Here is a 25,671-nt window from a genome sequence, read left to right as displayed (position 1 = left end):
GTAAAGAGGAGGTCAGGAGGCATGGTCAACAGTGACTGGTACAGCCATCTGTAACAACACAGCGGAGGCTCTGTGATAGGTTGCATTTCTGCATGAGGTGTCTGGGTTCTTATCAAAATGAATGGAATTATTAATACAGAAAAGTACCCTCAGATTTTAATCCTCCATGGAATACCATCTGAAAAGTTGCTTATTTGCAGAGGCTTCATTTTCCAGCATCAAAATGATCCCAAAGACATTGCCAGTGCAGGGTAGAAAAATCGGATAGAAAAACACAAAATAAAATCAGCCACCAAGGACCCCCCTAAAGCCAAGACCTCAACATAAATGAAGCAGTGTGGGATCATCTCAACAGACCATGGAATAAAGGGCAGCCAACATCCAAAGAAGGGCTTTGAATGTCCTTCAAGGCGCCTGGAGAACTTGCCTGAAGACTAAGACATGACAAGAAAGCCGCCTGAGAGAGCTCAGGCCCTATTGAAGCACCAAAGTGGTCGTACGAAACATTGACTTTCAAACGAATTAGAATCAGACACACTCTGTTTTTGCCTTACATACCGTGTTCCCATGTATATTGACATATTTTTGCACATTTTCTGACGAAAATATAAAGATTGAGGTGTGGCTTAAGATTTTGCACATCACTGCAATGCTTTATCTTAGTCTCCAATTTTGATCGGAAAGCATGATTAAAGGAAGTAGCTACGCTAAATGTTCCAGTCGTTATGTACCCTTTTAAATCGAAGTTTTCATTCACATCATTCAGAAATGTTCGATCATCTTAATTCTTACAGTATGCTTCTTAAAAAACACCAGAAATAATCATTTCTTTTTATGTTTTTACTGTAATCTGCAAATTATTTTCTTGATTGATTGCTTGTCAATCAATTTGTTCCTGTTACAGTTTCACATAAGGACACATTAGGGCTACATTTGATTCATTCCCAAAACCAAAAGTTATACTAGGAAAAAGATAATTATTTTGGAGTATGGGGTTATTATTTATCTGCAAACTGACAACAAAACATGTTTTACACTGTGGAAAAAACGGAAAATCAATACTATAGTTATGCAGTATCGTGTACAATATACAAATGTGCTCATTTAAGAACCATGTGATCCTTTTAAACTGAGGAAACCTGAACAATTCCTTAGCTAGTGAGTGTTTCTACTGCCAGTTTATTACCTCCTCCTCACGTTGATACTCTGCTATCAGGTTGAATGGGATGGTGTAGAGTGTGCTCGACATGACACCAAACACACTGCAGAGGACGAGCGTTGCTATGATGTTGGGGAAAAGGCCAATCAGGCTGGTGCCCAATCCAAACACAAGGTAGCCCATAAAATATAATCCCTTCAGCCCGATGTATGAGAGGAGGAAGCGCTGCACATCTGAAAACACACAGACATGTACGTCACGGAAAGTTAAAATTACTGGTGGATCAACAAACCCGCATGAGGCGTGTGGAGTCAGGGTAGATAATTATGTGAACATTAGATTAGCGTACATTAGATGTACCAAAACCGTCTGTACATATAATTGGACATTTCCTAGAAGCCAAGACTCCTTCTCAACAGCAAAAGACTAAAAAAGCTGAGTTCATGCCAAGCCTTCATTATTTGGCTGAGCTTTACCCTGTATGTAGCACAACAGTTCTCTCAGGTTCACATGTGCTGTTTAACAGGGGATGTTTGAAGCATACATGTGGACTTACGTGTTCAGAATAACGCAGGTCAGGATGCCTTGGCAAAAGCATGCTAAGGGAGTTCCCTGCAATCCCAAAGCAAAAGCAGTAATTTCCCTTTGTTATCCATTTCCACCTGCCACTCTCTCACATAGCTTCCCCTCACACATTACTGCCACTTACATGAGTAGAGAGCAGAGGACACTGCATTAATGCACAATCCCCAGCAGCCAACTTCTACTCCCCTCTCATATGTGGCATAGGCGGTAGAGTTGTGATCGGCGTACGGATTCCCCTTATACACAATCTGAAACGAGAGGAGGGTCATTTAAAAAGGAAGGATTTGTATATCAGATACTGGCCAACTTCTTGTTAAAATCAGGCTTTTATTTTTTATTTTCCTTATGAACAAAACATCTGTAGCCCTGTTGCAGAACAGGGAGCCTGACTATGCATTTCTCATTGCAGATAAGAAATAAGCCTGCAATTTTAGATAAGTTGGTGCATCTGTGCTTAATGAAGCGAGGCAGAGTCATGGTGTGAAGAGCATCCTTTGATCAGCATTCACACTGTGACACTGAAAGCATTCATCATAATGGCACATGTCAACAGAGGATTGCACACAACAATAACAACACGCCGCACCTCCCTTCACCCTCCATCTGCCCCCACACAAGCAGGCAGCTTAATGGAGCTTGAACGCAGATACATGTTGCAGTATGTTGCTTTTCCTCTCTAATGTTGTTGCTTTGAATTGCTTTGAACCTTACCTCATTTGAACGTAAGTCATTTTAAGGGATATCACATAAGTCTGATATGATTTTTGTTAATTGTTTCTGCCAAAGACTAAATTGCCATATTCAAACAAAGCAAACCAAACTAACTGAGTAAATTAGATAATTATATGTTATTTGTTTTTGTTTTGTTTGCTTGGATTATTGAGACGGTTTCCACATGCAAGGATTTTCTGTTTTTATTTGGAAAAATTATCGCTGTTCATATGAAAATTCAAAAAAATCACCGTCAAGAACACACCAAGGCCATTGAACAGGTGGTGATTAAACCCTGACTCCTAGATCTGATGGCCAATCAGAAGCTCACAAGCACTAATGCTGCTCACAGTCTGACATCACAACAATCATTGCTAATGACTACGTTGTTAGCCAATGAGTGTGAAGGAAGGAGTCTTCCAAAAGCCAATGGTCACCTATAGACAGACCACTAGCTGTAACAGACTGGAATAAAAGCAGCACCTTTATATTTTACTTGACACATTTAGATCACAACACACACACACACACACACACACACACACACACACACACACACACACACACACACACACACACACACACAAATTGTAAAACAATTGATAAAATAGAGAAAATAACCTTATATTGGGGGAAAAAAACCCTCTATTGTTCAGATATTGTGCATATCTGTTTAAAAATTGACACTTGGATATGCAAAAAATAACAGTAGTTCTTTATAACACCACTTGAGTTTATCCACCAACAGGTACTCTGCAATTTCCTGTCGGGAAGACGTGTTCAGAACACCACGAACAACAAATGGTGTGTAATATCGTGAATAAATAAGTATTAATGTAAGGGGAATCTTTTTTAGGTTTCCTGTATCTAAAAGAAGAAAACAGCAATATATCAAAATATTTGATTTTTAATTCATCAAATATTGCATGTTGGCTGGGCTCTATTCATGACCTTTTTAAAAAATGATTTTCTTAACTTGCTTAAATTGCTTGTTGGTATGTAAATTGATTAAAGTAATGCATCATTAAGGGCTTTGAGATTGGTAGACCTTAGAAATCAGCTCAGTTAATTTGAGAAATTGAACTGGATCCATTTTTGTTAGTGCCTTTTGTAGCATTTTTAGTGCAAATATAACACTTGCAGTGTGGTTAATTGGACTAATATCCAGCTGAAGACATCTGCTCTGAAGTTTTATTGGTACAGTTTATAGTTGCAGCTGTCTAGCAACAGCTGGCATTTTAGCAGTCCTCATTCAAAAACGTTGTGGTGAGTTGGCTGTAATTCTAAACTCAAGGCTTTAGAAAAATAAACACTTTTTTCTCATCTATTCCACCAGACAAAGGCCTTGGCGAGAAACACAATCTGACAGCAACATGTGAAAGAAAGGACGCAGCGATGATAAATATCAAGTAGAATTGTAACCTTTATGAGGTCGCAAATGGCCCAGCTTCCTAAATAAGATTATTGATTGGTTACTATTTGAAATTCTAAAAAGCTCACTGGAGACACATGCAAATCAATACCTGTCCCATGAAATCGGTAAAGAAAAGCATATTGCAGAGGAACGCTGTCCATCCCAGCAGGTGGCTGACACACAGGCAGCGGTAGTGACTTGGCATATTGACAATAGCTTTTATCAGCAACCTGAACGTCATCTTCTTCTGGTCCTGCAAATACACAAAAACATCACAGACATCAGTGCCAGCAGCTAAAAAACTGACAGGAGGAAAAAAAACCCTCTCAGAGTGCTCATTAGTCTGCTGGTATTTCACGGCTAGTGGTGTTTTTAGCCCATGAGTGACAACACTTCAAAAGACTCTACAATTAAAAAAACATGCATGCCCCATAAAAGGCTGTAATTAGATTGAATGAAGGGATTCAGCATAAAGGACTACTACTAAGGAGTTGGCTTTAGGATTAAGGATAGGAGATGATTAAAGCAAAAGGAAGACTTGAAAAAGAAAAAAACAACTACGCTCTTTGGAACAATCATCCCTTATTAATTTTCTAGTGTAGCAGATATATACAGAGCAATTCTTTTAGCATCTTTTTTCTTAAACCTTTCTAATATAACAGGCAAAAAACAAACAAATGTGAAGCATCAATGGAAAGCTGAATCTACAAAAGAAGGAGGAAGAATATTCAGGCAAAAAGTCGACATCATAGAGATAATTCATCAAACACTTAAATGAAAACTTTAAAGGTGATTTTGAGGAAGGTGATCACATCAATCCCTCTGAAATGTAAAAGACTGAGATCACATCAGTCAAATATATAAGTCTAGAAAATCTTTGGAAAGTTTGGATATACTTTTAATGCAGGAACTTATAAAGTTGGAAGTTGTATTGTCTGCACTGAAGCAGTTGTTGAGATGACACTCGGGCAGATGTGTTCTATTGGTCTTTCCTGAACACTCCGCTGACCCCAGCCTCACTCTGTACTTATAGGGGTTCTTGAAAGGCATTCCTGCATCTCAGCGGCCTTTGGGATACTCTGTGGAACCCTCTTAGATCCTGCTGGGATAGCATAGTTTTTCAGGATTTATACAAACTTGGAGAGTTCATGCCAGCTGCATGGCTGGTGTCAATAAAGCAAAGGGGGGGGGGGGGGGGCAAATCAAGTACTAAGATATTCTGCAAAGCATTCAGCAAAGCAGGAGTAGTAAGATGAACTGGCAGGTGTATCAATAGTCTTGAAACTCCCTGAATACTGCATCTCACATCATTTACTACTGTAGAGAAAGTATTCAAACTCCTATAAGACTCAGTGTGTTATTTCCATAGTTGCCTCTGCCAAGCGTACCCTGACTAACCATTTGAATCTCAATATAGTCTGTGGCAACTTCAAGGTTTGACTAGTTTTATTGGCTCTCTGTATTGTGTAATTCACTTAATGCACTAAACTCTCTGAAAGACTTTTTATGCATGTTACATACCTCTTTGTTTGGCTGTTTGACACTTGAGGTCACTGAATTGGCTTCTCCCAGGGCTGAGAAAGATCTGGGCCTGAGATCTGTGACAGATGGAGAGACTACAGCAGAGACAGGCTCCTTAAGTGCTCCATAACTATTGCTATGAGAGCTCAGCAGGCGAAGAGGGCTGGATGGTGAATCAGATGGAGATGGTGCCTTGCCCAGAGGTTGCTCTGGAATACTGAAGAGGTGCACAGTGAGGAAGATGCCCCAGGTCAGCGCTGAGAAGAAATAGATGACCTGGTACTCGGATCCAAAGAGACGGCCCAACGCGGAGTGACCCCAGTCCATAGCTCCCACCAGGTAACCACATGCTCCGCCCAGGCCTGGTGCACACAGAATGAAAGATTAAAACAATGCGTAGATCCAAGAATTGTTCTAGAAGCATGGCTGAGAGCAGTGAGAGGTAAAGGGGAGGAATCAAATGCACTTGTTCTCTATTAGTTATATACATGGTGACTAGAGCGGTGACTGATGAAATAACTACTATTTTCAACTGCTTGGGGACAGCATCAAGAGTTGGGAAACCTCCTTTTGAACTGATATGGCGAAGTAGCTAGAAAACAGTTATTTGCACTGACATTTATTGTGTGTTGTGTTAAGACCAACTAAAGAATGCAAATCAAACATCTCCTTGATTCTAAGCTCTGTTTTTAGTCTCTATCGGGCTTTCTGTAGTTGCTTAAAGCTGTAATAATGTGGATAAATGACTCCATGACACCTTTGACAGTAACCAAAGCAGTTAAGGTGTAAACCAACTAGCTTAACTCAACTAGCTGTAACTAGTTTATCTCCTCTGATAAACCTATTTCACATTATTATCTAGTGCCTTTTGTTATGTAGGCAGTGGAGCCCATCTTTTTTAACCTCTGACATCCAGGGCCTACTGTTCTGGTAATGTCATCATACCAAGATCTAAAAATCTCTATCTGATCTTTTATCCAGGCTAAAAACATCAGAAAAAGTGGGCTTCTGCTTATTATTAAACCAGTTTATCCAAATTCAAATCAAGAGCATCCAGAAGAAGATTCATCCCAAAATCTTCCATCAGGTAATTCTTAAATCTGTATGTCATCAGGACTAGACTGGTTAAATTTGACCTCTATGGAAAGGGTGCAAAGAAAAAGAAAACATTTGGTGAACATGTCATTGAACATACAATTATGTGACTCAATGCCTTGACATTTCCTTTATAATGGTAGAAATGTTCTGGTTTGTTGTTGCTTCAGTGCCTGAGGGGCTGCTGTGATCTCTGAAACGACTATGAATTTTGCATCATATCAAAGAGTGAAGAGAGGAAGATGATTAGAGGCCATCTGCAGGAAAGTGTAAGGTGATGGATTTGAAACAGGCAGCACATGAAAGACATTCCCCTCCAAAAAACCCTGAAACCCTGGGAATTATGCATTGAAAAATAGTCAAAAGAAACAAGCTACAAAAGCTAGTTTTTGCTAACAGCTTCTGGTGCCGAGAATAAACGTACTTTTTCCCATAAAAGAAAATTAAATTATTAAATCAGTTGGATCAAATAACCGATTCAAAAGTGGATTTTATCTGAGATATTATTCAAGCAAACCGCATTTATCTGTTGACACTCTTTAAAAGAACCAAATGTGACTGTACATACAGTATGTTCCATAAATGAATAGAAAAGTAATTTTATTACTTTTACTGGCACACACCACTGGACAAGCACATTTCAAAACTCATGACAGAAAAAAATTGAATATTTTCAGATGTGGGAAAAGTAATATGTTGTTACTGTACTTACATAGAGTTTTTGGATACCTGTGCTTTATTTGAGTATTTAAACACTTGTTACTTTAGGTTTATTCAAACGGGAGCTATTTGACCTCACTCACCTTCCAGACATCAAACTGATTTCACTGTAAATGGAGAAACAGTAACATATAAAAGGGAATCCTTTTGGTGTATCCCACATCGGTTCTTATGACACATGACGAGATGAAATAGCGCTGCAGAAGAGGAGCGAGCACAAAGGGAGTAATATTTTTTTAAGTGGCAAGTCATTTTAAATGCATCTTTTAAAGAGCTCAACAAATGTCAGCAAACACAACAGTCTGTGCAGTTTGTCAGACAGTGTGAAGGATCACTGCTGTATTTCCCAGGGTGAGAAAAGAATGAGAGCGAAGTTTACTCAACGATGAGGAAAGAGGAGAGGGGGAGGAGAGATTGTTTTTAAGTGCTGCTCAGTGACATTTGATAGACTCAGAATTTAAAGCTTAAATGTCCTCAATTTCATAAGCTTTTGATATCAGCTTTATACCTGATGTGTTGATGAAATTAGTTGTTTTTTTTCATACTGTGAAATATCCTGCAAAACAACTTTAAGTATATCTTTGCGCTATTCAAAGATAACATGAAAATACTGGGCAATTTAGTGCAAGATACACTGGTTACTTTTCATTGCTGTGGTGAAGTTTACAGTGATGCACTGTTGAACTGGTGCAGAGAGTTTGGTTATACCAAGGGTAGTAGGCATCAATATAAATTTAAGATGATAATGCTTATTAGATTTACTCACTGAATCCCACCTTTATACAAGGTTTATGCTGTCTAGGGACTGGAAATCACCCACTGTGGATCGTGTGGTTATATCTTGTTAAATTCGGTGGGTTAAATCAGACCTAAGGCAGCGCTGCTCAACTGATCACGTCATGCACACAAACTCCACTGGGACTCACAAAAGAAATGAATGTGACTTACTTCTAGTGTTTTGTTTTGTTTTGTTTTTGTCCCAGGCTGTACCACTAACATTGATCTTTTAACGTTAGCTTAAAACTTTCATTTTTGCTAAAGCATATAGTTAGGGCTGGATCAGGCGACCCTGAATCCTCCCTTAGTTATGCTGCAATAGACGTAGGCTGCCGGGGGATTCCCGTGATGCATCGAGTGTTTCTTCTTCTATTCTATGTGTTAATAGACCTCTCTGCATTGAATCATACTTGTTATTAATCTCTGTCTCTCTTCCTAGCACGTTTTTTACCCTGTCTTTCTTCTCGCACCCCAACCGGTCGCGGCAGATGGCCCCGCCCCTCCCTGAGCCTGGTTCTGCCGGAGGTTTCTTCCTGTTAAAATGGAGTTTTTCCTTCCCACTGTCGCCAAGGTGCTTGCTCATAGGGGGTCATATAATTGTTGGGTTATTCTCTGTATTTATTATTGTAGGGTCTGCCTTACAATATAAAGTGCATTGAGGTGACTGTTGTTGTGATTTGGTGCTGTATAAATAAAATTGAATTGAACTGAAAATTGATCTTAGTGTTCCCACAACTTCTGAATCCATTCCTAACTTTTTCTGTTTAGGCAAAGTGGCCCATCTATAATGTAGGTAACAGCAAATAGTTTTTTTTTTTAATTCCCTTGTTTTCCTCTGCTTGCGTTCTACATAGCAGATGTTTAAGCAGAGTACATTCATTAGAGTCAAGGCTGAAAAAATATTCCCACGAATTAATATTTTTTTATTAACTCTGCCAAAGTGTTTATGTTTTTGGTAGCATGAGTCATGTTGTCTGTAAACACGATAGCTTTTCACAACAGCTTGAAAAGCTTTGAATGAATTCTGGTAAAACTGTGTAGGGGTGTAGAGTGGGGTCAGGCTAACAAATAAAAGGTCTTCAAGGTCAACTTAATGATTTGTTGGTCAAAAATTGACAAAAAAGCTTTACAACTTAGAAACTATGATTCTTGCAAGTGTGTACTACAGGTTTTAACTGTTTAAATACATTATACAGACTACAGTATAATGCTCCTGAATACATTTTAAATTTATTTTATTGTATTGTTTTTTTGGAAAACCAAATAAGCTGGTGAGCAAAAACTTTCACTTGGCATTTATTATTGCATATTAAAAAAATACTAAATGAATGCTACACATGTACTATATCCATAACAATAAAATTGATAATATATATATATATATATATATATATATATATATATATATATATATATATATTCTAAATTTTGTCAAGTATATCAAAATAGGTTTCAACAAAACGAACAACAAAAGCCTGAACTTTGCAATTTTTTTCACTGCACTACAAACGTCTGAAAGTGTGTTTAAAAAACCCCAATGAAAACAAAATGAATTCATAAAAAATACAACACTGTTTTCTTAAATACAAATACTGCCCAGAGAGTGAACTGCCACGGTGAAGGTTTGCACTCTTGCAGTGTTGCTTGTTAAATGAAATTGGCAGGTGGAGGTTCAATGAGGTTTGCACAAAAGCTGTTTGTGGAGTTGAAAAAGAGTTACTTTTTAGTGTTTCACTTTTATTTGCATGAAGAACCTGAATCAATACTTCCATTTTTACCAGAGTATTTCTAACACAAGTGTTTGTGCTTAAGCTCAAATGTAGATTGTCTGTACTTTAATGTCAGTGTTAAGATTAGATGACATAAGCTAAGATCAACATCCAGGCAATGGATATATTTCATCAGGAATCTGGATTTAGCCTGTCTGTCACCGTCGCAGCGTACTATTATGAAGCGAATTATCACCCGCACACAACGCTGGAGAGACATATCACACCAGTCTTTGATTAACGACACAGCCTCCACACTCGAGATGGACCGCGTCATTATCGAGCATTTTGCTTAATGGAGACAGCTGTCTCTTTATGTCAGCGTCATAATTTTGCTGAGCTATGGATAGCTCAGTGAACCTTCAGTGAACCCTCAGTGAATCACTGCCTCTCTATAACTTGGTGGCTTTTGCAACACATAAAAGTACACCACTAATAGTTTTTATAATGTGATGAAGTTATTCTTATAAAGTGCCTATTCTAAAATGGCAGGAAGAGACTGAGTTTTCTTTTTTAACGTGATTACGTGTTTAACTGACCACATGCCATAAGCAAAATAACCAAATAACAAAATTAAAAAGACAGAATTACACAGCAATTCAAAAAAAATGTAGGCAATCACTGTGTAACATGTTAATCAAAAAATAGATTTCAGTGATTTACAAATTTCATCAATTTTATTTTATTCACATTAGCACACAGAAAACTTGTTTAGAATGAGGACAAAGAAAGATGTAGGGGCCATCCTACATTAGAAAATCCCATGATTTTCTAATTTCCACTTTGCCCGTTTGAAATGAGCTTCGATCATGTTCATATATGGCTTTTTTGTGCGTTTCTGAGCCCCTGCAGTGATTTCAATGATCGCATCATGCCTGTTTTTAGTGTAGTGCAGTCTGAGGTCCAGACGTTCACGGGCAGACAGTATTGATTTTCAGCCTTGTCCTGTGCCCACAGAGATTTCTCCAGAGTTTCAAATCTTTTCAGGATGCTATGAACTGTAGATGATGTTCTCTAAGACACTTTTTTAAATACCCAATCGTGTTACTGACATGTTTCCAAATAACCTAATTCATTGTAAAATGTTCATTCAGCTCTTTCTTTTTAGCACCTCTTACTTTGAACATTTTGAGATGTGTTCAAAATGAGCTCATATCTTATAGTAAAATGTTAAAATGTTCTTTGTGCTCTATTGTGAATAAACTTTATTAGACTTGCAGACTGTCTCATTTTGTTTTTACACAGCATCCAAACTTTTTATGAATTGGTGTTATAAAACTACTTGATTGTTTTTGTTGAATCACTAACTTTGTCCACTAACTCTTGCCTCTGCAGCCCTCTATAGTTGCTCACCTCAATAGAGGCTATTTTTCTACATTTTAGTCATTGGCAGGTACAGTAATAACCACTTCAGGAGTCACGCTTCACTTATGTCTGCATGACTTGAAGATTGATGTGGGATCAATTCCTGGTTCAAGAGAGTTCCTTTCTTTTCTTTCTGGTCTTGTCTACCACTGTAATAGTTGAGATTTCTATTGTCTGCACCTACAGTTTCACTCAAGTAAAAAGTAAAAAAAAAAGGCTGAAGTGGTTAGACTCAAGGCTGATTGTTCTCAGTCGTGATGGTGCTGCAAACAGCGCATAGATTTATTGTAAAAATGTAAACCCATGGTTATCAAACTTTTGTCATCATAAATACTGCATCCCAGCGTGAAGTATTTTATTAGGACAAATACCCCCTTGCCACCACAAAAAGTACAATAAAGGATTGAGCCATTGAGCTTTTTTAAACAACAAACCTGTTATGACAATCACTTACATACAATAGTTCAAAAAACATCTCCTTATTTATGACAAAGAATTGGCTGTATAATCTAAAAAACAGGGTTTATAAAGTCTTTGTCATTCTCTGCAATGATCACATGCTTTCTTAGGTCTTTTTCTTGGTCTCTTTTATTTCTTTGCTTTCTTTTGTCATTGCACAAAAAGGCCTCATACAATTGCGTTCTTTCACTATACTCTGAATACTGTTGTAACATTTAATCCTTCATTAAATATTAGAATCAAGGGTTCCTACTCACACATTGCCGTAGCAATGAAAACAAGAATGCTGAATATCAAATGCAGTTTATCAAAGCTACATTTAAAAAAGAATCCTAATTCGTTTAGGAATAATGCAGGACTAACATTGTTATAAATAAGAAAAAAACCCAAGTTTCACACCTTTTCCAATTCTCCAAAGTACCCCTGGTGGTACCAACAACCTCATCTGAGCAAAACAGCAAGCTTTAAAAAGCACTGCTGCAAACAAAAGTCCACAGATAAAGTTCATCTCCTGACATTAATTACAACCCTAAAACTCATATCTTTGCACTAAATTATATCTTAACATGCAAATTTGTCCTTGCCTAACCCTCCCCTGTCTCCGATGGAGGGAGTCACAGCTCCACTGTGTCTATGTTTTGTTAAGTAGGAGAGGAAAACCCAGAGGTTCATTTGGAAATCAGGAGGTCTACACCCACAGAGAGCACGCTGTTCTGGTGATTCAGGGCACAGAAAAAGTCCGAAAACATTAGAAAACAAATCTTTATAGATTAATACTTAACATGCACATAGAGGTCTTAGCCTTCAGCTTGACTAATGACTCGTCAAACAGTTATTAGTATGTTGCTGATAAACTGGATTCATATGACCATCTCAGTCTTAGCTCAACCCTGCTATCGATGGAATTATTTTTTTACGAAATCCTGTTGTACAGTAATAATATGCATGTTATACTGATTAACATGGTTTAAAAACGTGACTTTCAGATGTAAAAGTATTCAGTACAGTACTAAAACTTCACATACCAGACATGGCAGTCATGTGCCTGGCTCCGGTCTCTCTCAGCTAAGACCCATGACTGTAACACATGACTAGCTCACGGCTGGATTACTGCCTCACTCAAATGCTCACACCACCCAGTGCCTGCTGACATTTGAGCTGAGCACACCACTACGCTCACACCGAAAACATCATCATCATGTCCATAAAGAAACTTCCTGTCTGTCTTTCTTTGTGAGTTACTTTGGGAAATATTCTTTAAGTTTATAATGCTTCATTAGTGCATCGGAAATAACAAAAATATACAAAGATATCACATTTACTGCACTACAATATGCTGCAGGTTTATCTGTTCATTGTGAACTCATCCAATGTGAAAATATTATGGGTATCGACATGGAAATTATATTCAAATTATATTCAGTTCAAATTATTAAAAAGAATTACACTGCCTTCCAGAAATGTTGGAAATGGAAATTGGGGGAAGCAGGGGGGATCTTAAAGTCTGCACATCAAACTATATTCAACTTTATATTTAACTTTAATCTTCAAGCAGGCTAGTATACATACTAACTTTTTAAAGGATATTTGAATTTATACCTCCAGCAACGTAAATAAAGTGATAATATTAATCTTTTACCCCTTTTCTTTGAGGTGCAAATGAATTTACCACACTGAAAAGCGTTTAACTCGCCCTCCTGCCAAAGAGTCTTGTCAAAAGCACAGCAGCAGCTTTGTGTGCCTAAACGTGTTATTTAATCAGAAGTAAGGATCAGACGGAAATGAAAACTGATAGGAGAAACTGATGTGCTGGTTGATGTCATGCTACATCCAATATGTGCCTGAGAACTTTTTGTAGTGCAAACCTGCTCAGCAAAAGGGAAAATATATTCATCAGTTCAACCATTTGGCCATAACATGAAGTGCTGGGTAAAAGCTAATGTAGTGAGCAAAGTTATGAAAGGCACGAGAGCACTCACACAAAAGCTCCACTGCAGTTCCATGCTCTGGCCTTGGACAAGAGGGTTATGCCCCAAAACTCAAAAATCCCACAACCTGCGCTGAGCACCTCACAGGTTACAGCGTTGCACCTGAGTGAACTACAAGACCTTTGGAACAGAGCAGTCCAAAGTGAAGATGTTTGGTCATAGTGTACATTGCAACATGCAGAAGTAGTGGAAGGCTGATGAGTTGGGCTTGTTTTGTAGCCACAGGGCCTTTCAGTCATTGAGTCGACAGTGAACTCCTTTGTATACCAAAGTATTCCAGCGTCAAATGTCAAGCCATCTGTCCAACAGCGAAAGATTAATCAAAATTTGGTCATGAGACACTGCAACGTTTTCAAGCACAACAGCAAATCTACAACAAAATAGCCGAACAGCCCAGACCTCAATTTGATTAAAAATGCTGTAGTGGACCTTTAATAGAGATGTGTGTGAATGAAGGTCTGCAAACCTCAATAAACAGAAACAACTATAAAAAGAAGACTGGGCCCAAAACCCTCCATAATAATGTGAGAGACTGATAATGATCATCTCAATTTATTGCTCCTAAAAGTGGTTTTACAGGCTTTTGAATGATGGGTTGTGCTCAATTTTTCATTCACCTGTCCTGCATTTTGGTTTGGTGTTCGACTTTTTAACTGTAAAACTATACTGTAGAATTGAGCTCAAAAACACTAAAACCCTACAGTTTTCACAGTATTTGAGCAATCCCTTATGAATACACACAATCACCATCCTTTGTTAATGCTTAGACTTTTCTTATAGTAGTAATGAACAGTTTATATTGGCGTGTTTGCAATTTTTAAATTGAGCAGAGCATTTAAACTGTAAAGAGCATTATCCTCTCTACTAAACACAGATGTTATGCTTAACATGAGAAATATCATCAAATGAATATAAACAATAAAGCAAGATGCGCTGGAGACAGTTTTTTTATTTTGTTACTTTCAGATGCATTATATTGCCAAAAGTATTCATTCACCCATCCAAATCATTGAATTGCAGGTGTTCCAGTCACCGTGGTCACAGGTGATCAAGCAGTTATGCATGCAGACTGCTTCTAGAAACATTTGTGAAAGAATGGATTGCTCTCAGGAGCAAAATGAAGTCCAGTCGTGAAATTTCCTTGCTACATATTCCACAGTCTTTCCACCCAAGTGAATTGGAACAACAGCAAATGAGCCACAGAGAGGTAGGCTAGGTAAAAGAACAAGGATTTCAGTGTTGGGCTCTGCCCCTTAGTTTCAGTGAAAGGAACTGCTAACGCCATGTCAACACATTTTGGACAATTTCATGCTCCTAGCTTTGTTCCTCTTCCAACATGACTGTACGCCAGTACACAAAGCAAGATCTTAAAAATGGGATGTCACTTAAGTTCATATGCATGTGAAAACAGATTAACAAATGCTTTTGGCAGTAGATCCTGACTGATACAGAAAATTTGAGACCAACATTTGGTGATTTAAAAATTTAAAAAATTGGCTGATATTTCTTTTCTTCAGGCACATGACACAAACATTTGTGTAGATATTTATACATCTTATGTTTGGCTTTATATGAGTATTGACAGGTGTCCCAACCCTGTAGGAAAAACAGGGAGCAAACTGAAATTCATATGTGCCACCAACTGCATTTTGAAACATCCATCACATTGTATTCTTCTGATACGTCATGTGCGCATGGTTCTCACCAACAGCCTTCAAAGAGGGCAAAATACACCACAATTAAAACTAGAAGGCAAACAGTCAAGCAAGGACAGAAACACCAAGAGGCACTGTGGTGGTTCATGCCCTGACGACAAGAGCCAGGCAGTAAGCGCTGCAGTTTTTGCTGTTAGCCAGTAGCTCTAACTTTGTTAGAGCTCATACTATGTGGAAATATCATCACACTGTTAATCAAAGGGTGATTTTTAGAACACTCGAGCCTAAGATTAGCTGGCATAATGTTAGCTTATAACGAACTGTTGCTATTGTTGTTTAGCCAGCTCGCTGTCAGTTGTCCGGAGATGGGAGGGTAAATCTAATCTGCTGACAGCTAGCAATTATGACATTATCAGTAAAAAAAATAGCATGTGCATGCATGGTTCTGTTTGTCACAGCCCTGAGATGAGGCGTGAGGTAAGAAGAAAGAGGATTTTAAAATTGAAAGGAACTTATGGATGTATTATTTATGTGGTTGGTTTCTAGCAATATACATGAAGCATACAGTGATGGAATTAAAGATGACAGCGCAATATGATGGCAAACCGCATGTATTTTTAGTGAATTATTTCCAGAGTATGCATTACTTTATTGAAAGACAAAATTACACACAAATCAATGTATATTTATGAGTACAACATTCTTGTTTTCTATTAATTAACCTTAAAAAAATTTCTTTCTGTGTCATAAAGAGTGCCCGCTAGTGGGAAAAGGCCCAAACTCATAACATGGTTGAAGGACATTTATACCCATCTCTTCTTTACTTTTTTAAATTTTCATTTATTAGTTGATGAATGAAAATTATTTATCTATACCATTATATTGGCTAATATCATCAGCCAGCTGTTTTATCAGTTGTGCTCTTATATTCGTGCTTCAACCAAGCCTGACCTAACTTTTATTGTTACAGACAAATTTACTAAGAAAAGCATATATGTATATATCTGAAATTATCGAACATTTCCCAAGTGAACTCTTGTTTGCACTCACAAATAAAAAAAACAGACATAGCTTCCACCCACAGTTTAACACGCTGACAAACAGACACAGTTCACTGAAACTTTCACACTCCCTCTATATGTGCATCTCCGCCCACTCAGTCACAGCAGGAGAAGTTTTGGAGGCTTACTTCCATAAAGCGTTACTGTGAGTTGCTCAGATGCAGAATGAACATAAAATTATTGCCAAACTAAAGTCCAAATCCATCAAAAGGAAACAATCACCAACGTAACCGGCATTAATAAGTCTAAACAAAACACAAAAGCTGTGAGTATTGAAGCAAGAACCAAACAGTGTTTGTGCTACATACCTGTGAGGAGAGCATGGTAGTGTAAACCTCTTTCCTTGTCTTCATGTGAACATACATCAAACAGGTAGGCCTTGATGGGTCCATCGATGAAGTCTGCAGCAAAGTCAAACAGCACGACTCCAAACATCACCACCACGATGGCCCATATGCTTTTCAGAGACCTATCTCTGACGAGTGCTGGAAAACAACAGTACACATCAGCACTCAGCACGTACCACAGAGAAAGATTAAAATAATAATACACTGACTACATCAGTACACTAAGGAGCCTTATCTGTCACATTCACAAGTTTAATTAGTCTTGATACACATCACAAGAACCTCAGAGGACTAGCACGTCAGAAGGCACTTAAAATAACAATACAATAATTAAAAAAAGAAAACCTATTACAACTGACGCCATAGCAATTATATTTTAAAACCTGAATGCTTGAACACTAAGCTGCTCTTTTAGAGATATGAAAGATGTCAAATAACACCACAAGAGAAAGTGTAATTAGAAGTTATTAAAGACAATTTTACCATTTCATTAAGAGATACAAGTGAATACTGAAAGACAGGTTTATCATTCCATTAAAACTACAGGTAAAGGAAGGATTTTTAACTTGTCACTTCTTTAAAAAGAAAGTCTGAAGTCGCAAAAAAAAAAAGAGTAAAAAAACAATTTAACACCAAAAGAGCAACTCTGGGAGATGCAGGCCAGCGTTAGGTTTTTCATCTTTAAGAAGAGGGCAGCTACAACAATAGAAAACATTATGTCAAACGACCGCTTTGGCATTTACTACGGCCCCGGGGAACATGGAGAGATAATCAGCTTATCCAGCCTACGTCAGGAGACATACTTTATAGTTCATAAGAGCGCTATAAGAAAGCCAGGAGCCTTTATCTTTAATTCCTTGGCTGTTTATTTGTCTATTTTTGTAATTTTTGCCTGAAAACACGCACAAAAAATCCTCTAACAGCTTCAGGCTAAACTGAACCACCTTGAACACTTTGGATGATATTGAAGAAAAACAATTCTCTTTGTGTGTGTATATCAGAACAGAGTGGGTTTTTTACATTTATTTTTGCACCATCAAAATTATAAATGAAGAGGTAAAAAACCCAACAAACTCATAGCAGTGACTTGTGAATGTGATGTTCAGCATGGTATAAAAACTCTCAACATCTGCGCTACTAAGTTTGATTGAAAAGGAAATTAACCACGACAATACTGCATCTAGTTTAATTGTGTTTTGACAGCTGATATCCAGGCAAAGACGGCACAAGAGTGAAAAAGGTTCAAACTACACACAATTAAGACACTTAACGAATGTTACTGTTGAGCTGATTGCTGCATTTTAAATGTACAGCTTACAGCAAATAAAGCTGCCCATACACACCGATTTCCATTATTCCTCACAAAGCAAACCTCTGAATCTGAGTTTGTCACATTTTTGCAGAGTGTTGCTTTCATGATTTTTCAATCAAAAACAATGATTCGGGTTAAGTGGATGATGTGCTTCAAATCAGAGTGACTTAAATTATGGCCAAATGTGCATTTAATCTCTGAATGATTCCACAGGATGCTGAACAATCACACACACGCTGTCACTGCCAGCAGTGAATCAGTTAGTGTTTCTGTTTTTTAAGAGAAGGCTTTTTACCCAACCTAATATTGCTTTTAATGGTAACAGATTCTTTCGTGTGCAGACGCTCTTGTGATGCTGTTTGGAGTCTAATGCAGCGGTCTCCAACCTTTTTTGCGCCACGGACCGGTTTATGCCCGACAATATTTTCATGGACCGGCCTTTAAGGTGTCGCGGATAAATACAACAAAATAAAACTTATACCAGGCTTATACCCCAACCCCCGGGGGTTGGGGACCGCTGGTCTAATGGATTCAAATGGAGCATCTCTGGGCCCTACTTTTTCCTTTCATGATGAATGTATCATTTTATCCCCCAAAATCTGTGCACAAGTAGAAATTTGGATTCAGAGTCTTTAAAAGTCTTACAAAGAGGTTGAAACTTGCCCTTAACCTTGTCCTGAAGGTAAAAGAAGACAGCAAAACCTAAATCAGTTCAGTTCATATGTATTTATATCAAACCAATTCCTACAACAATCACCTCAATGCGTTTTATATAAGGTATGTAACATAAAGAATCTACAATATTTGAAAGAAACCCAATGATCACAGGAGCATTTGGTGACAACGGGAAAGAAAAACTCCCTTTTAACAGGAGGCTCACACCAGGCTCAGTGAGGGGCAACCATCTGCCCTGACTGGTTGGGCGTGAGGGGAAAGAGACATTCATTTATTGTGGAAGAGAGCCATAGATTAATAATGGCTAATGATTAGATGCAGAGTGGTGTATAAACACAGAGAGTGAAACAAGGTGAATGAAGAAAAAATGCTAAGTGCATCACAGGAAGCCCCTCCCAGCAGCCTAAGCTTATTGCAGTGTAACTAAGAGAGTGCTTAGGGTCACCTGATTCAGCCCGAGCTTTATCAAAAAGGAAAGCTTTAAGCCTATTCTTCAAAGTAGAGAGGGTGCCTGTTTCCCGAATCCAAAGTGGGAGCTACAGGAGTGGAGCCTGATAGTAAATCTTTGGAATACTTTTAAATCAAAGCTAGCGTGGCCTCAAAGCATTTTCTGACATAACAAGATTACAGATAGCACACTACCACCACTCTTGTTCTGTCTGAATTCCTCACCCTCAAGTTTTCTTCACTGATCCCTCACCTGAGATGACAGCATCTCCATTAAGGAACAGGGTGATTCCCACAAGCATGAGGATGCCCAGTGCCAGGATGTAAGGCCTCCGCCGGCCCCACGGCGAGCGGCAATAGTCGCTGGCTGAACCGATGATGGGCTGGAGCAGGAAGCCCAGGATGGGGCTGATCAACCACACCAAGCTGTACAGACTCTGGGGCAGGCCCACACTCAGGAGCACCGGCGTGACAAAAGCTGCCTCCACGGCATAGCAGAATTCCCTTCCAAACATGACCAGGCCGTGGAGAATAAGGCGCCCCCGAGAGCGCCTGTGAGGCTCCACAGCTCCGAAGACAGAGTCTTCCACACTGTCTACGTAGTCCACATTGCTGCCATTGCAGTCTGTTGAGTCCTGGTGCAGAGAAGTGCTGATGTGTTTGCCAGGCTCAGAGATCCGGCAGGGTTGGGGCCTCACAGACTGATCTTCTGATAACAGAGTCATAATTGAAAATGAGGGGGGTAAAGGACAGAAGGAGAAAAAGAGAACAGGAAGGGAGTAAAGAGGAGATTTAGATGAAGAGAGGCAAAGAGGTAGCTTTTGGTAGTCTCTCTCCGTCTGCCAAGGGATGGATGAAATGCCAAAACTGGCGCTTGGCTTGAGTTAATCCTCTTCACTACTGCATAGCTGAGCAAAGAGTTCAAGCGCCACACAGCTTTATTTTGCATGTGAAGGTCTGAGCAAGACTCGGCGAGGAGGAGAGAAAGACAAGGGAGGAGGAAAAAGAAGGGAGTGTTTTAAAGAGATTACAGAATGGCTTTTCCTATTCTGTCTAGTAAAGGCCTCGGGCAGCTCATGGGGCTGAGTTAGTTTTGGCAATGGGTGGCACTACTGGCCACTAATGACTGGCCAGTAGTGTTTACTTTAAAACAAGTAAAGATGACTGAATTCACAAAGCTAAATTCATGTTTTTCTATCCAAACGTGAGCCGGCACACTAGTGTGCTGTACAACTGAAACAACAGCTAAAACAATATTTATCTGTTTAGGAGTGCAAGTAAATATTTGTAATGTGTGATCTTAATCCAAAAGTGTACTTTACTGTTTTTTATCAGCATATTTGTAAAGCAATTAATTTGAACATTTGTGGACAACAACACTAATTATATTTTGGCATTAAAAATAATACATTTGAATAAACAGCTTGTGCATACTGATGAATGAACAATTACAGAATGATTCTGGTCATTCGAAATATTGTTAAAAAATTAAATACTGTTAATTTATGGCAGCTATGATGTAAACCTAATTGTTGCAAATCTAATTTAGGGGGTTAGTTTAATTGACTGATTTTTTTTATGCAACTCAAAACTGAATAAATGTCATTTTGTGCAGGTATTCAGTTTTTGGTTGGAGGCAGGGTAAGGAGAGGGGTGGTAATTGTACATTTAAGCAGCCTTCCTTTGTAACATTACCGGTTAACTCTTGCATTTTGGTTATATTTCATGCCTCCACAGTATTATTGCCTCTGTGTATGCCAAATTTTGAGCTACAGATCAATTTAGAATAAATAAACACAAAATGTATGACTTGACATCAATAAATGTCAAGTCATGGGGGTGGTTTTGAAACACTTGGAGAAAAAGGCCTATTATGACATGATATCATGTGCTGTTTTACTTAAGACATAGCAGCCGTGATAAATAGATTTGATTTCTTAAATCTTCAATAAGGGTTTTTTGTATAACCATTACAATCATTAAACACTGTCCTCACTACTATATCATAAAAAAAATCCCTATAACTGCAATCCATAAGTATCAATATTAATTTAGCACTAATGGCAGCTCAGGTGCTTTTGTATTATTTTGACCCCCTCCCCAAACCTCTTGATTTTGTTTTAATCTCAGTTTAATCATAGTTAGGTCAGAATAAGTTAACTCTCTTTTTTGTTAGTTTATTTTGTTACAATATTGTTACATTTTTCATCACCCCTGTTGCTTTCATATCTACTATTTTAAGGAACATCTCCTTTTTTCTTTACCATTTAGTTTCAGTTCCATCCCTGCTTTAATTTAAGGTTATATAAATCACTTCTTGTGTAAACATTATAGATAACAATTGGGATTTTTACTTTGTTGTGTGGATCCACTGTCTCTCTTACTGTCACCATCTCATCATGTGCTTATTGGAGCCAAGTTTTTATTGGTGTTGTAGTAAAGAAGAAAAAGGCTGATTGTCAAGCTCTTCAAGTGTGGATGACGACATTAGATATAGCAGAATCTCTTAGAATGCTGTGACCTCTAAATACTTGGCAGTTACAGTTACCTAAGGCTGCTACCTAAAGGGCAGTCTCAAAGTTAAGCGTCTTTCTCAAAATTAGCATCTTGTGTGTATCATCAGAGGACATGAACCAGGAGACACGCAGTCTGCATGCAAGTGACACACAAACCATCCTTTGTTCGTACTTCAACCATTCAGACTTCATCCTGAAAGTATATCTTCCAGCAGTTGTCCCCAGTATGTATAAGTCCCCATCTCTATAATAAAGGATTAATCTTTTAGGACAAATCAGTGCTAAGCAGCGTGACAGGACACCCTGGAGTGACGTACCACTTCCCAGAGGTCCAGTCCAGAATAAAATGCTAACAATTACATCAAATGAAGTTAGGAAATCCTGAGCTATTTGTACTTGTTTCTTTTTTATGAGTTTAAATTCATTTGAAATAGTATTTCATGCCCCTTATCTCATAGCTGAACTTCTCTTGCAACATATTATATCATCAAGATTAAGCGGTTTCCAAACATCTTGAGTGATCAGAAGAAAAAAAACCAGCATAGCATTTGATTAACTAAACCGCTTGATTCAGATTTCTGTGAATTATTAGCATTTCCACGAAAAAGTCTTTCATGTGGTCTTAATCAAATCTCCATGACATCAGAACAGGCTCAGGAGAATTTACTTTGACCGCCTGTTTCTTTAATAGTCACCACTCCTTTAACCTAAAAACAAACAAATAAAAAAAAGGCAGTTTGGAAGCGCTGAACTCATATTGGTAGTCTTTAAAAGATTCATATAAAGGACAAGTGCCAGTTAAAATACGCATCACGGGACAATGCTTTGAGCTAACAAGCTGACATTTATGTTTACCCAAGGATGCCATGTTAAGAGAACATTGTTTTTTCTCTAATTTACCCTCTAGACATAATAAAACATAGTTTAATTGTTGAGGTTGGAACAATTTACCCAGTGCAAAAAGACTTCCAGTCCTATGGAAGTATATGGGAAAACAGTCGTCACACGCTTGCCTGCATACACTCAAATGGTGAACCATGGCCTGAAATGTGCAAACTCTTTGCCGGCTGTGAATCCTGCAGTAGTGTGTTGGCCAGAATTGTGTTATATTTCCTCTCCTGTGTCTAAGAATAACAATGTCATCTTGTTAAGTTTATTCACCTTAAAAGAGGTCAGGGCCAAAGCTTCGGCTGCATGTGGTTATTTGGTGCTATTTTATAAAGTAAAAGTGTGGCTAGGCTATAACTGAAGCACTGCCAGTGTCATTCAGTAACATTTTGTTCAGACAGTTCAGGAAGACAGATGTAGGAGTAAATTTCTGCAATCTGTGACCTTTAAGTACGACTGTGCCCTTTAACGAGGACCATCTATTTCATCTTGGGGGGAAAAACATCCCCAAATTCATCAACAGCTTCACTACTACAAGGGTAAAACTTCAAAATTATGCTGATTGTGTTTAAAGTAAAAAAGCTCAAGGTGTCCGGGATATGTCCCAGTTAATAACAACCAATTATGAATTAGGATGAATATGCCTTTTTTTTAAGTCAAGATAAGAACTAATTTAAAAGAAAGGGGGGGGGGGGGGGGGGGGGAGGGGGGGAGGTTTTCTGTTGATGTAATAAATGTATGGAATAATACCAGTGATGACTTTAAGTGGCACAGTTTAAATATGTGTCAGTTAAGAAAACTACTTGATTTATTTCAAATGAATTTAATTGTGACATATTGTTTTCTGCATTGTCAGTTTCTGGTGGCGAAACATGGCATTATGTATGAGAGGTAGGCACAAATACGCTGTTGTTTAAGAACTAATGCCTATGTGCTTTCTGTCTGAAATATAGCTGCTCTTTTTTCCCCTCGATTTTGGAAAATACTCCTTGATGTGCTATAAGCAGACAGAAATAAAATGAATGGATGGAACAACCTTAGATGTATGGATAAGAGACACTTATAATAATTTTTAAGATAATAAATCTCTTTAGCCCCATCACCAATTTCTCAAAGATTCTTTAATTTAACTTTCACCTAATCAACACTGTAAATTACAGAGTAAGAGGTACTTTTATAATGATGAGTCAGTAAATACTGACAGCGGTGAATCTATAAGATAGTCTTTCTTGGAATCTGATGCATCTATGTGACCTTTATTTAAAAAGCCGTGCTCGACAGCCTTTGAAAAATGGAGACAGGCTTTAAGACTTCAGAACCTCCACTGGACAAATGATGCACTGAGTGAACTGGTTTGCTTTAAATGACTGCTGAAAACTAATTATGTCAGCATCTACTCAATCCTTTGTTTTACTCTTTTTGGAAATATTTTCCATATGATGTATCTATAAAAGTCTATATGTGTGACTACTGGAACACATACACTTATATATAATGTGTGGTTTCATTTAAACTCTGAAGCAGGGTTCTCAAAGCACATGCTATGATGGACGACTCGTACAATAAACCATGAAATCACAAGGGGCTTGTGGTTGACTACAGAAGTACTTTCAGTTAATCAAGTGATGGTGCATGTGATCCCTTGGGGTAAAGGTGGGAGCAGTCAGATGTAGGAAGTGAGAAGAAAAAGGTCATTTTCATTTTCTAATGAATGCTGCTCCCGGCAGCTCCCTTATGCACACAAGGGGTCATCATGGCAAGCAGCTCCACATGTTTGATTTGACAGATTTTTATTTTTTATTTTTTACACCAGATGCCCTTCTTGAGACAATGCCAAAGGGACTGGTTTCTCTTTGTGTGATCAAACTGGGGAGCTTTTATTATTTTAGGTGAAAATGTAAACCACTACACTGGAGAATCCACTTTCTTTGAGACTGCTCTACATTGTGCATATGATATCACTTTATAGATTAGTTTGTGTTTGTCATGTTCATATTTAGAATAGACAACCAATATATCCCAATATTCAGCTTTACGAATGCTGAAGTGATACTTAATAAAAAAAAGATTTAAAAAAAAAAGATCTAGCCTATTAGAAAAAGAGACAGATCCACAAAGTAAAGCGTCAAGACTTCTAAAGCGTCTGAAGTCTGAGGAACAGCTCAAAATGTTGCAAGGCAATTAAAATCCTTATTAGAGACTTATTTTTCCTCTTCTTTAACTTTGAAAACCCAAGTCTAAAGTTACCTTGCTAAACCCCATTCCTGCTTTATAGTAGAGACATCCGATGTAAGCACTATGGAGTCTGTGGGCATTAAAAGAACTGTAAGAGACATTCTAAATACAAAGCAGTTTTCACATTATAGTTGTTGTGGTCAGAGCTGCAGATGCACTCATCATGGGCATAAATGTCACGGTAATTTTGAGCTTTTAATGGTAAATGGTAAATGGCCTGTATTTGCGCTTTACTAGTCCCTAAGGACCCCAAAGCGCTTTACACATCCAGTCATGCACCCATTCACACACACATTCACAATGATTTCTTTGAACTGTTCTTTTCCCAGGATTGTACAGCATACATCTTGAATAGCTTTAAAAACAAGAATTAGATGTACAAGTTTGAATTTATTTTGGATTTTCTCCAATCCACGCGGGGTCAAGAGAGAGTTGGTGGGGCTTTGGGAAGGCCATTTCAGAAGTTTAATGTTAGCCTTTTTTTTATCTATTCCAAAACACGCTTTGATGTGTGTGCCTTGCTGGAGCCGTATCCAAGTTTTCACTATTAAGCCTAATAGCTGTTACAAAAACATCTTAAAAAAACGGTAATATTCCGGCAGCTGGGGCGCCAAAATACTAGCGTAAAATAACAGAAAATAACTTTCTCATGAAAATACAGTCATTTTCAGTAATGAAAATAGAGTTTGTTGCACTAATTTCACATGGGATTCTGCCTTTTCCAAGTGATTTTAGACATTAAATTAGGAACATTTTAACGTAACAATGAAATTACCTATAAACAAGGTCAATGAATGTGGCAATATGAATCATAATACGTAAATGTACAAATATACAGTTAACAGTTGGTTTAAATAATAATGGATTGCATGCCCTGGGACAGACTGACAGAGGCGAGGCTGCCATATTGCACCAGGTGAAGAGTCTGGACCACAGACACAATAGCGAGAGTGTCCGAGCCGGGGCTCGAAC

General features: G+C 38.1%; 1 protein-coding gene across 1 annotated transcript in view; it reads right to left on the bottom strand.

Moving 5' to 3' along the window:
* slc45a2 (solute carrier family 45 member 2) overlaps nucleotides 1-20,504 on the bottom strand; it is a 28,753-nt gene extending 8,249 nt beyond the window's left edge. Inside the window, exons 1-6 of the mRNA XM_004549708.3 lie at nucleotides 19,314-20,504; nucleotides 16,588-16,764; nucleotides 5,391-5,752; nucleotides 3,979-4,122; nucleotides 1,869-1,992; nucleotides 1,187-1,392 (exon numbers count right to left, since the gene is read on the bottom strand). Of these exons, the coding sequence (XP_004549765.1) occupies nucleotides 1,187-1,392; nucleotides 1,869-1,992; nucleotides 3,979-4,122; nucleotides 5,391-5,752; nucleotides 16,588-16,764; nucleotides 19,314-19,785 (1,485 nt within the window). The 5' untranslated portion in view covers nucleotides 19,786-20,504. The remainder of the gene's footprint in view (nucleotides 1-1,186; nucleotides 1,393-1,868; nucleotides 1,993-3,978; nucleotides 4,123-5,390; nucleotides 5,753-16,587; nucleotides 16,765-19,313) is intronic.
* Between the last annotated feature and the right edge of the window lie 5,167 nt (nucleotides 20,505-25,671).

The sequence above is a fragment of the Maylandia zebra genome, linkage group LG7 (assembly GCF_041146795.1).
Source record: "Maylandia zebra isolate NMK-2024a linkage group LG7, Mzebra_GT3a, whole genome shotgun sequence".
Lineage (NCBI taxonomy): Eukaryota > Metazoa > Chordata > Actinopteri > Cichliformes > Cichlidae > Maylandia > Maylandia zebra.
The sequence above is the reverse complement of the archived record's forward strand: the minus strand, read 5'-3'. Positions and strand labels throughout refer to the sequence as shown.